Genomic DNA, 12428 nt, shown 5'->3' on the forward strand with positions numbered 1-12428 from the left:
AAGGAAAAAAGTTATTTTATTAAAAATAAGGTTAACTAGAGTTGACCTTGGCAAAGACCCTTTTATAGTTTTTTTTTTATCCCCACATTTGTTATCTAACACAGAATCTCTAAAATTTCATCAGGATAAAAAATACACATCTGTAGACATTGAAAAAATCTGAAGTAATAAAAAGAACATGCTTAAACAATAAACCACAGCCATCACCTTGGATGAATCTTCATCAGCACTCTGTTCTATATCATCACTGAATGAAAGCTTTTCATCAGCAATAGCGCAGTAGTGCCGGGTCCATTTCTGAAAGTTGGGAGATATTAAAACCATTAACAGAGGGAAACTCATCACTCTTAACCACAATCTCAAAACAGGGTGCAACAATTAAAAAAAAAATACTTTCTTCCCCTCCTCTATACCTGTTCAACTTACAATGTTACTCACATAAATATTAGGGAAATTCATGTTAATTTTCAGTATTATGGAACTGATTAACAACCTGTAACAGATGTCATAGAAATAATACCTGTTCTATTGTGTCCCACATGTAAAGTTCTCCTTGTTGCTTCTTTTCTTCTTTCTTTTCTTCCAAGTTCACATCTATGTCTCCCTTCGGCCCCAGTTTTTTGTGCTTAAAAAAAACCCAACATTCATACACTCAGAGATAATCACACATAAAATCGGTCACAGTCTTTCAGCACATTCAGAATTACTGGAAGTATCTCCCTCCATTGCACAGCCACCTTCTCTCATTAACATAACAGCAGCTGTTCCACAAGGAATAATAGGACTGGAACTTTAAAATTTAGATCCCATTAATAAAAGTTTAAAAAATAGCAGAGGTATCATTGAAACACTGAAGAAACAAGTAGTTTGATAAGATCTCCCCATTCTTTGGAGAACAGAAAACATGAAGTGACACATACCAAGAAATAAGGATAAACAGGAATCCTTCTACAGAAAGTAGCACATAAGGAACAAAACTCAAAACAAAAGGAAAAGCTAAGGAATGAAAATGAATGAGGAATTCATTTTTTACGAGAAAAATGAGCACAAGGGAAATCCCTTATGAAAAAAGGGGTCAAGTTCTACCTTCTTTAGAGAGTTCACAGAAGTGTCTCAAGGGGCCACAAGCAGCATCAATTACTTAACTGCAGTTAATGATGGGATTAATCATCTCATATCAGGCCTCAACCACGTTCAGTTCTGCACAGCCTACTCTTGGCTGATTTCAGTTTGACAGGCCTATCTGAAAAATCTCACAGGCCAGTGAAGTAGGTGTTGCCTCTGACTGTTTACTGAAAACATTTTCCAAACAAAAGCCAAACAACACAACCAGCACTGGCAGGTGCTGATCTATTTAAAGACTCATCAGTGCTCTTTTAGACAGCACAGAGTGATATGGATGTTCTCTTGTGCACACTCATAATAGTTTGTAATTCCCTTTAAGTCAGATCTGTCACATTATTATTAATCATCTGCCTATTGCAAGTCCCCTCTCTGCTCTGCACGGAAACAACAGACAGTGTAGAAAGAACAAAAAAAATCCCCAAAAACTTAAGCACAGAAGTTTTCTACCTTATAGTGGGGCTGTTTTTTCCAATCTTACATTCAAAAGCATATTCTTATACCAATCTACCTTTATTTCTTCTATTCAGATGTCTAATACATAGGATGCAATACTGTTACAAGACCAAGAAAACAGAAGCACGGACAAAAGTAATTATTTTACTACAGAGATCACAAGCAGCCCTGAGATTCTTCACCAAATTTTGCCATTTGAAAAGTTCTACCACAGTTTCAATCTGAGAAATCTTTTGGTTGTGTTGTTGTTGCACATCAGAGCTCATAAAACACCTGCACTGCCCCCAAGGTCCCAGACTAACAGAGATTGCCTTCTCAGAGCAGTGCCTCTGTGTTTCACAAGTGGCTCACTAAACTGCATATTTAAATCACACTGAGTTAGCCAACACTCATCAATTTGTGAAATCCTTACAACTTCAGTGTGCAGCCGCAAGAGCTTTGGGTTTCACTTGAACGAAAGTTAAACCTTTGAAAAAAAAATACTGATCTATCTTCCTATTCAAGAACATACTTCTATCATTTTTAAGCAGGCCACATGGTGTAAAATGTCTGTGATGAACATCTGCAGCAGTGAACCCTTGCTGAAATTTAGCAGTGACATTTCAGGAGGTGGAAGACCTTTAGAAAAGAGCTGACGTTTGATCTGGCACTTGAACTGCCAACACTTACTGCAAAGGAAACCAAGAGGAAGCACTTTAATACAGAGTTTTACAGAACACTGTACATTACTGCCAAATGTAACCAGTAAACACTTCAAGAAAGGGGTTTCTTGAAACTAATCTGTGAAGTCGGAACAGTATTTCAGGCCCCTGCTCTTATTCTTCTATTTTATCCTATTTTATCTCCCAGCATCATACCTTGATGATGATTTTTTCTTTCAGCTGGGTTGGTGATGGGAGCTGATCTGCACTGGCTTCAACAGGCTTCATCAAAAGCTGATCCCCAAACACCTCCTTGAACACTTTGGCCATGTGTCGCTGCTGCTCCACACTGCAGTGCTCCTCAATTGACAGAATCACTGGGTACCTTTGGGGGACAAAACCAAGGTGAATGAAGACAATTTCTTTTTGCTACAGCTGGCAAGGCAAGGAAGATAACACTCTCCCTCAGCCCCCAGATAAGAGAAAAATATTCAAAGGAAACAAGGAAGACAAAAGGAAGATACAGACACAACAAATAATAACAGATGTGCAATCACAGAGCTGCCAAGGTCAGAAGGGACCTGTGCAGGCCCATCTAATCCAAACCCCTTTTTGGGAAGGCCCAATTCCTAGGTCAGAGCAGATTGTTCAGAACTTTATCCAGCCAAGATTTGAATAACTGCAAGGACAAAGATCCTCTCCAAGCTTTTTGGGCGCAGTTGTGCTGCTAAAGCACTATTATATGAAAATTTGTTTCTCCTCTCCTCAAAATCATGTCTGTCTTCCTTCACATGTACTCTGAGAAGAGTCTGAAACCATAGTGCAACCATGTTATGGTTGTCACTAACACAAAGTTCCCGTGCAGATATTGAGCCACATGGGAAAATATTGCCTCTCTGTGTCCAAGTGGTAACATGGAAAAACAGGACACTGACAGCTTGATTTCTTCCCCAGTCATTGGGTAATATTTCTCATGTCAAGGACATCTCAGCACAAGTTAAAGAAGGGCAGTGATGCAGATCTAAACTGATGTTACCAGTTCATGAGAGACATGCTATGAGTTCTGTATCTTCTCAGCTAAGACCTTCCCTACAACAGAAACACCATGTGACAGACTTATTTGTCAATTGTACCATTTTGGTAATTTTTTTGCAAGATTTAAGACATACTATTAAGCATTGGAAGTTCCACTTGCAACTTAATAAAAGAAGACCCAGAAAAGGAGCTGGAAACCACTTTAGGGTACTCACTATCTTCCTTAGCAACAAATGGTTATGCACTGGGACTCTCAAAACAGCATCTACTAAAGACCCACATGTGGCAATAAGGAAGGCTACTGGAATCCATTATTCTCTGATTACTTTTTGCTCTATATTACAGAGAAATTAAGTTCAGAAAGGTCTAACAGGCAAAATAAAGCTTACTCAGATGTAACAAAGGCATGGTCTTTGATTGCTTGCACTACGTCATCAAATTTGATCTTTGTTGTCCGTGTCCATCCATGGTAAATGATGGGTTTCCCATCAGGACCATCCCAGCAATCCACTAGGAAACATAAGCAGTGGGAAAAGTAAGAGACCAGGTAGCTCTGTAAATGACTTGGTAAGAAGAATATATCCAAAACTCCAGTGTTCTGTATACTGATTAACAGAAACTAATATTCTAATAAAGCATTCCATCAGATGAATTTATTCTCTCACAGAGGAAACTGACTTTACTTAAGTAAGAGCAAGACAAATAAAATACATTACAAAATGTTCCCAAAGCATTATTGTGTGGGAATCTGGAAATAAGAGATTCAGGCAACTATAGTGTCAATCTACTAGTTTACAGTAATTTTCTAGGGATAAATACACTCCAACAAGTGACAAGCTGAGAGCTTCTGTCTTTTGTTTGTTTCAACCCTGAAACTCTAATTTGAGATACATTTCACATTAGTCAAATAAACAACATGAAATTGAAGTGAAAATTCTCAGTAAGGAACACAAGTACAGAGCTGCAGACACATACACAGTTGCTGGAGAACAAAGACATTAACTGATTTACAAGCAAGTTAAACAGGATGACAAAAGGCACAACATCATAAAAATCTCTGTGCCTTGGGCTTGTCTGTATTACAATGAAGGTAAATAAACTATCTATGCTATTCAAGTACTTCAGCTTAAATCCTAAACTTTCATATGTATTCAGGATTGAATGTTTGGTGTAAAGTGAGAGGAGATTTAGGAAGACTCTCTTAAAACTGCCTGGGAAAAAGAATCAGAGGAAGTGAATGAAGCATTGGTGAGACATAAGAAAAACAATTTAGGAATCAGTGATTTTTATATGACTAACTTCAAATTCAGAAAGCAAGCAGTTCTTGATTTCAGTTCTTTTTTCTTTCTTGGTAAACAGCGGAAACTACTTGTACAGACCAAATGTTACAAACCACTCCACAAGCTCTTTACTCACACTCAATACATCGACATCCCATCCTGAGGCACCTGATGTAAGCCTCTGTGGAGGATTCACTGCGAAGCTGGTCTCCTGTCAGGTATCTAAGGAGGAAAAAAAATGTTAAAAAAGACAGGCAGTTGATTGCAACCAGTTCTCAGTCACTCACTGGGTGACATTTTGCCTCCTGTTATGGACAATGTATGTTGATTTTTTTTGGTTGTTGTTTTGTTGTTGGTTTGTTTTGGTTTTGCTAATTCTGATGGAAGAACCAAACTTTGCTGAGCCTGATGTACCAGGTTTTTGAACAGACCAAATTACAGCAGGTTAAATGCTCAATCTAAACAGCAACCAACCCTGACATCCTTCTAGAGAGCAAATCATGAGCTTAGAAACCCACCTAAACCTCATCATGCTCATGCATGAGCATGTGGGAGGGATGTGGAAGGTATTTAGAGTAATATCAAAATACAGGTGTATGCTATATCCATATCCACTTCATTGCATTCCCTGCATTGTTCTATTTGTTAATCTCTCCTTCCTCTCTTTACACTGCCAGAAAAGTCCCAGATAAGTAAATCCCCTTCATTTGAAGACAGTTCAAACTCATCATCACATACTTTGACAATTAATGAATTCTGACATGAGAACAGTGAGGCTGTTGCTGCTTGGAAAAAAAGGAGGTCCCTCCAGTAACTTAAATTTTTGAAAGCAGAGAGGCTTTCAGAACAGTTTCAAGTCAATACTTTATATTTTTTACCAAGGCTTGGGTTTTCTGGAAGTTGAGTTATATCATAAAACCTGTAAGATCTTACGAGAAGGGGAAAAAAGAGTCACAGAAACTCCATTTGCCACATTTAGACCACACTGTAGGAAGGTTTCACACATCCACACAGCACATTTCTGACATAATTTACTGTCTCTCTCACATTCCTACATTTCTTTGACCTGGGATAGACAACGGGACTTTTGGTAACTTACGTGTTATGAGAGGAGGAAATCCAGTAGTGGGACAAAGGATTATTCATGTCCTGCACATCTATTGAATCATATTTCTCATCCCAAATACTGTTTTCTTTTGCAAATAGGTAAGCGAGGAACTACAATACAAAGAGACTGAATTTAAACATTTTTACCCTATGAGAATAAAACAAACCCAGCAATGCAGCAAGAGGGGACTACAGGTCCTGCCACCCAGTGAAAATTCAGTGAAAGAAGTCTATGAGCACTACTACAAAGCACCATTATCTCACCTCATCAACAAAGAGGAAAGGTTCAGCAGTTTCTCTCATAGTGTCATCAATAAACTTTGTCATTCGTTCTCGGACTTTATTGAGATCCTGTGCCCAAGATTCCTTCAGATAATTGCAATACAGTAAAAAAAAAAAAACTTTAGAAGTGGTGTTATTCAGTACAAAAATCAAACAAGGAACAGAGAGATCTCCAGAGAGACACACTATGTAAGTACCTATGTGCATTAACAGGGAGAAAAAAGCTGGCCTCCTTGGACATGCCTTAACTATAATCTCTCTCATTTCTAAGTGCCTTAGAAAACATCCTTTGAAAACAGTGAAATTGGGAGAAAAAGAAAGTAGCAAGCTTACACAGGAAGTGTAGGTCTCACTTTTCAATCACATTTGCAAACCTGGAGCTCAGCAGTGCCTAGCAAATACTGTACCATTTTTTCACATGGAGTCTGTGATAAATCACATTACAGAAATCCATGAAAACACGGTTCCAATCCCTGCCTTCATCCTTATCTGCTTGCTGGCACGGGACATCTAACTGGCTCCATTCAATAGGAAATCACCTTTGACTGCAATGCAGGCAGGCAGCAATGTGAGAGCTGCAAAAATGGGGCCATGGCCAAGGCATTACCCCAGTGCCCCTCTGGTGACAGCAGTGACCAGACCAGGCATTCATCTCTGACTGCACACAGCATTTTCTTGTAACCTTCTCTGTTTATCTACATGACTAAGTGGAGGCTTGTTAAAACCTTATTTACTTTGTCCTCCCTCTTGTCCTCTGGTGCACCTTCAGAGGCTTTATATAGATAAAAAAATAATAGTTCTTGTGGAATTCAGTGGCAACAAAGGAGAAATCTTTCCAAGGCCAAGTATTACAGTAGCATCAATCATATTCTATGACTCTTCACATTTCTTTTTAATGAGCACAGAATTCTGTGATACAACCCCAAGAAAAAGAGTTCAGTATTTCTGTAACCTTCCCACCTGCTGCTCATGTAGCAGGAATCTCTGGAAGTCGTGGAGGTGAACTGCAGAAGCATCTGGACGGTCAGTATTTCTTTAAAAAAAGAAAGGGAAAGTGAAGCTAAAGAAATAAGAGAGGTTAATCAGAGGTTACATTAGATGACATGGGTTTGTATCTTGGCTTTACAGCATAAAGGTACTGCCATCAGCAAGAGACCTTTCATAATTTCAATGGGATTTACAGCAGGCTTGTATTACCAATTACTGTATTTTGAGCCTCCTGGATTCCTGATGTACTTTTGAGAAGGAATCATTGGGAAAAGCACCAAATCTGTAGTCACTGCTTTGTAGCAAATGAGCTGCATTAACTTGACCAGGGTTTTGCTAAGTTTAGTTGAGGCACATGGAAAAGCTTCTTTTAAATTATCACAGAGTAAATTATTATCACACATTACCTCACAAGTAATTCTTTCTTTGTAATAGTTACATGAACTACTGTGATAGACCAAAATCTTCTGAAAAAGGGGGCAAGGTGCAGCTGCACCAAAGAAAACGGATATCACTGATGTGCCTTCTGTAAGTCACAAACACAGCAGCACCTGGTACCAGGAAGGTGCTTACAAATCTGTGCTTTTAAGCAGCCTCACAGTTTAATTATTACATGACCCAGAGCTAAGGAAATACTTGGTATACTCAGAACAAACTTTTACAGTTACTTCCTTAATCTGTTAGTGTCATGTTGAAAACTAAGATAAACCAGTTTAATCCACAATCAATGGGTTAGCAATGCCTGGGATCTTCTTCATGCTGTACACATTTTACTTAAACTTTCAAGTCCATCAAGTGGAAGATGCAGAAACCATGACTATCAGCATTCAGCTGAGGTCTAGGCAAAGCCTGTGCACCACACCTCTCTCCAGACTGAAGCAAAACTTTCTGCATCAAATTGTCCTTCTACAGCTCTGTTCAGCTCTTTATAAAATCGGAGGACAGGCAACTTCAGCCCATACCATTTTTTCAGTCAGAAAGTAAAAAGCAATCACCAGGACTTACTTCCACATTCTGAATGCAAAAATATTGATGATTTCTTTTCACTTACTAAAATATTAGAACAAAAAATAAAATTAAAAAAAACAGTGAGGTAATATAAAAACAATCCTGCAACACTACAACCATACAAAAATGCAGAAAAATAATACAAATGAAGACTCTCACCCAAGAATGAAAACAGAGGAATCCTTTTTGAATTCATCAAGAATCTTAAAACAAACAAACAAAAGAAACATAAAAAAGGGGGAAAAAACCATAAATAATAAAATAATATCCATTTTTCTATCTAAGTCCATCTAATAATGTCCATTGGTTTGGAAAGGGAAATAAATGCCTGTCTACTCTAGAGAAGTTGCTCACAAGTTGGCAAGACACATTTTTAATTAAATGCATATGAAAAAACGTACTGCCAAGGCTGGCAGCTGCACTTCAGGCCTTTCAATGTGAGCACAATTCTCAGACAAAATACTTGCTTTGATAAAGCACCTTATACAAGCAGTCAAATTCCTGGGGAGCTTTTACTGTTTGATATCCCAGAAAAACTGGAATTAAGTATCATCCATCACATTTATTCAAGTGAATATAAAACCTAAATTGTTTCTAGCTTGGCACAGCATCATTAGAGATTGCAGGAAACTTATCAAGTGACCCAAAGCACTTGTAAGCAAATTGAGAAATTTCTTTGCAGTGATTCACACAAGGCAATAACAGGAGCTTAAAGAAGTCAGAGAGGCTCCTTGCTGTGTGTTTTACTCTTCAGCTTTCTGCTCAAGCTAATTAACAGGACTTTCATGGCCAAAACTAAAATCCTGCCAGTTAATCTAGGGTTTTTATCACTTCACCATGATTTCAGCATCACTTTTAAACAGCACAAGCTGTATTGCCAGAAAATCAGCATTGACTCTGACTATCAAAGCTTCTACTTTAGCATCTGCAAAATTAAAGTTGAATCCACAATAAGCACATAGTGAAGAAAGACATTCATGCAAGTAATTTCAAATTATGTGTTTTCACACAGTTTTAAAGGGTTTCTAACTTTCAGAATCACTAAAAGTATGCAGTTTCCACCAGCCTCATGAATCTGTACAGCAAATACAAGGAAACAGCAGTAAGCAGTTGCCCACTTAAATTAGCTAAAATGTAATTCCACAGCATTTATGCCTCCCAAGGACTGTCTCATGCATGTCCTGTAATGGACTTGCTGCTGGTAATCTGGAATATGGAATTGCTTCTACCAGTAAAAAATACTAGGCAAACCTAATGAAAAGACATTCAGCATCCTGAATAAATTCACAAAAATAATTCCTTCTAAAAACCCACTAATGTCTGTGCCTATCTCTACTACCAACACACAAGAAGCAACATGAATGACTTGTTCATCTCCTTAGGCCAACTGCTGATAGTGACTGTTACCTACACATCAAGTACAGCACTCTTTTTCTGGTACAAGAACAAGGAAAAAAGAAAATCAGTAACAAACTAAAAGATAACCTGCTCTCACTACTCTGATGCAGCAGTCAAACAGTATGAAGACTGTTTATGAAAAGCTTACCAATTTCTGTTGTTCAAACATGATTTTCTTGTAGAACAAATGAAATTGCTCAAAAGTAAGCTCTTCCTTGTGAGCACCTATTTCCTACAACAGAGAGCAGCACACAGTGAATTCAGAATTCCCTGAACTGCCCTTGCACAGTGAATGAACTACTCTTACTCCAGTTGGCAATCTCCAACGCATTCTGTTCTACTCCAACTTTATTTATTCATAACCACTTGGATTTTTACATTTATTTATGTTTTTAAGAATACAGACAAGACAACAGATGTTGGTTTATGACATAGTGCTCCTAACCCCTATCTTTGGCCTTGCATTTTGCACCCTCACTCCATTTCCATGACCAAGAGAGAAGTAGGGCCTCATTTAGTCATTGCTGGCTGAACAAGCAGAAGCAAGAATGTCTGCTTTAAGGGTGGAGAGTTGGAAACCAGGAAAGGGTGGGGATATTCAAGGTTCCTGTAGGAATGGAATGACCTTCAAAAGTTATTAACATTGGCATTAGTTGGAGAGAAGAGGTTATTATTTGATCACATTGGAAAAAAAATTAAGATGAAATTCATATAGAAGAAAGGGAAAGATAAAATACTTTTCTGTGTACTTGCTCAGTACTGGAGCTCAAAACCCAATGTTGGATTTGGTCACCCACACAATGAAAAGAAGGAACATTTATGTCTGTATTTTCTTATACCCTCAGATATAGGCAAAGCCAAGCTGACACATTAATCAGTAAAATTTATTTAACTATACATGATATAAATCAAAAAAAAAGAAAGTGTCCTAAAAAGAAACATCAACACTTATCAGATAATACCAAACACATTTGAGTAATCAGGTAATTACCGCAAATTTATCCTTCAAGTACTTCATGCTGCTCACTTTGAAGTTTACTTGGGGAAGGACAGTTTTCAGCTCTCTAAGACTGATACTGGGGGAAAAAAAGGAGAAAAAAAAAGATAGCAAAATCACCACAGTTGTGTTGTGTCTAGTCAGTTACTCATGTATTTTCTATCCACACAAAAATATGACTACTGAAACATTTTGTGTATGGTTCATCTCACATACCTGTAAACTTATATAAACTTAACACCTACAATTAAGCAAGGGAGACATGGAGAAACAGGCATTTCAATTAATTTGGAAAAGAATCATGTTACATAAATATGTATTTCTCTCTCAGCAATTAAGCAGATCTAGATGATCAGCTCAAATGTAGATGTTTATACATGGCCAGATGAACTGCAGCCTTTCTTCCACTGAAACTGGATTACAGACACAGAAAACATCATGCAAAGGCTGTACCAAACAGATGAGCACAAACAGAAAATAAAACACCCCAGTTTTCAATACAATTTAACCTTTATCTCCAGATGTTATTCAGTCTGGTAATGCTGATTTGCAGCAGCAAGACTCTTCCCTTCTGCAACATCTGAACATGATCTCATTCTCCTCTCCCAAGCAGGTATTCCCTTCCAGTTCCATTTACACAGACCTGCTGATTCTTTTCACAGAGTTTCAGAATGCCCAATGATATCCCAGCAACACTTCAAAAACCAAAGTTTCCTAGATAACAACAAGGCAGCAAGTCAAGGGAGCAGAGGTACAAGACCTGTAGGTCCTATTGCTGAAGCCCACAAAATATTAAAGCAGTACCAACAGTACCCAACAAAACAAGACTGAGGGACTGTGTCTTGACCTACAGGACAATTCAGAAGCCATTAAACCTCTGCAAACACAGGGTCAGAACCGAGTTGCTTGAATGCAAGAAAATCAATTAGCACGTAGATGAAAGTAACACTTCCATTCGACATTGTCCATGCCAGCAGCTACCCTGTAAGGTATTCTCATCTCCATTGTGCAAGAGGGAAGGAGGCAAAGCAAGAAGGAACTAAGCCAAAATCCATGCCCAAGCCAGATTAGAACTCAGGAAATTCCTGGCTTTCCTCCTCGTCGCCAGACCTCTGGAAAAAAAACACTATTAGGAGCAAGAACGAGCACTCCATTTGTACACCAAACACCAAGGACAAGCAATTTCCTCTGGCCAGACAAGGGCAAGAGAAAACAAAGAGCTGGGACTTCATTACCACTGGAAAAAAATTCAACCTGTGGAACAGGACTTGCCTGGTAGCCTAACCTTTACAATTAACCTCCCTAAAAAACACAGCCCTGAACACAACAGACCTCAGTCCCAACTCCTATCCTGAATTTGTCTAAAAGCATGAATAATCTAGGAAGAGAAGGAAAAGCTGCCCTCTCCACAGTGCAAGTCTCCTTGGTCCTAACCAAGCTGCCCTGCAGCAATAAAACAATCCTAAAGCAACAAATGGAGCCTCTTCAGCAGACACCTACTGTCAGCCACAGCTGCTCCACCCTAATATTTGCTTTTGCTTTGTGAACCCCAACAACACACCCCCACTGCAGGGTTAGTTCTGAAAATGCATCAGGGGGTACAAGTCAATATCCAGTAAAGGATGGGATTGTGGCCAGCTCTGAAATGGGCTCTCAGCTCAGCCTGCACAGGGCCACAGGCTGTCTGCACAAAGGTGTGATTTCCTGCAATACCACGGCCTCAGCCACACAATGAAACTCCTCATTGCAGTTTGCTTTTGGGAAAAGGTGTACACAACAAGAAAAGCAGGAGCTTTTCTACACTGATTTGTACTTAATAATAAAATGCATGTTCCAGACAAAGAGAAAAATCATGGTGAAATGATAATAGAGAAGGGAGAAAAAGTTAACATTCTTCTCGGTGTCATATGATTTCTGGAAACTCTGAGGTCAGGTGTGCAGCTGAATTTTTTTTTTTTTTAAAGTCTCCTTTGCGTGTAAAAGCTACAAAGCCACATCACATATGGACCTGAAAGGAATTACTGAAACCCAGACACATGAAGCCACACATCACACTGGGAGCTAGAACCCCTGACACTTCTTTCACTTGAGAAGCACCAGGTCAGAGGTGATTCT

At 38.7% G+C, this 12428-nt stretch overlaps 1 protein-coding gene across 4 annotated transcripts in view; it reads right to left on the minus strand.

The window, feature by feature from the left end:
* PLCG2 (phospholipase C gamma 2) overlaps positions 1-12428 on the minus strand; it is a 55712-nt gene that overhangs the window by 22738 nt on the left and 20546 nt on the right. For all 4 annotated transcript variants that reach the window (XM_039721391.1, XM_039721392.1, XM_039721394.1 and 1 more), the window contains 11 exons: positions 10308-10392; positions 9465-9548; positions 8078-8121; positions 6884-6956; positions 5906-6007; positions 5634-5752; positions 4671-4756; positions 3644-3764; positions 2436-2604; positions 521-625; positions 208-297 (listed from right to left, as the gene is read on the minus strand). In XM_039721391.1, coding sequence (XP_039577325.1) covers positions 208-297; positions 521-625; positions 2436-2604; positions 3644-3764; positions 4671-4756; positions 5634-5752; positions 5906-6007; positions 6884-6956; positions 8078-8121; positions 9465-9548; positions 10308-10392 — 1078 coding nt within the window. The remainder of the gene's footprint in view (positions 1-207; positions 298-520; positions 626-2435; positions 2605-3643; positions 3765-4670; positions 4757-5633; positions 5753-5905; positions 6008-6883; positions 6957-8077; positions 8122-9464; positions 9549-10307; positions 10393-12428) is intronic.

The sequence above is a fragment of the Passer montanus genome, unplaced genomic scaffold (assembly GCF_014805655.1).
Source record: "Passer montanus isolate IOZ18808 unplaced genomic scaffold, ASM1480565v1 scaffold45, whole genome shotgun sequence".
In the NCBI taxonomy this organism is placed as follows: domain Eukaryota; kingdom Metazoa; phylum Chordata; class Aves; order Passeriformes; family Passeridae; genus Passer; species Passer montanus.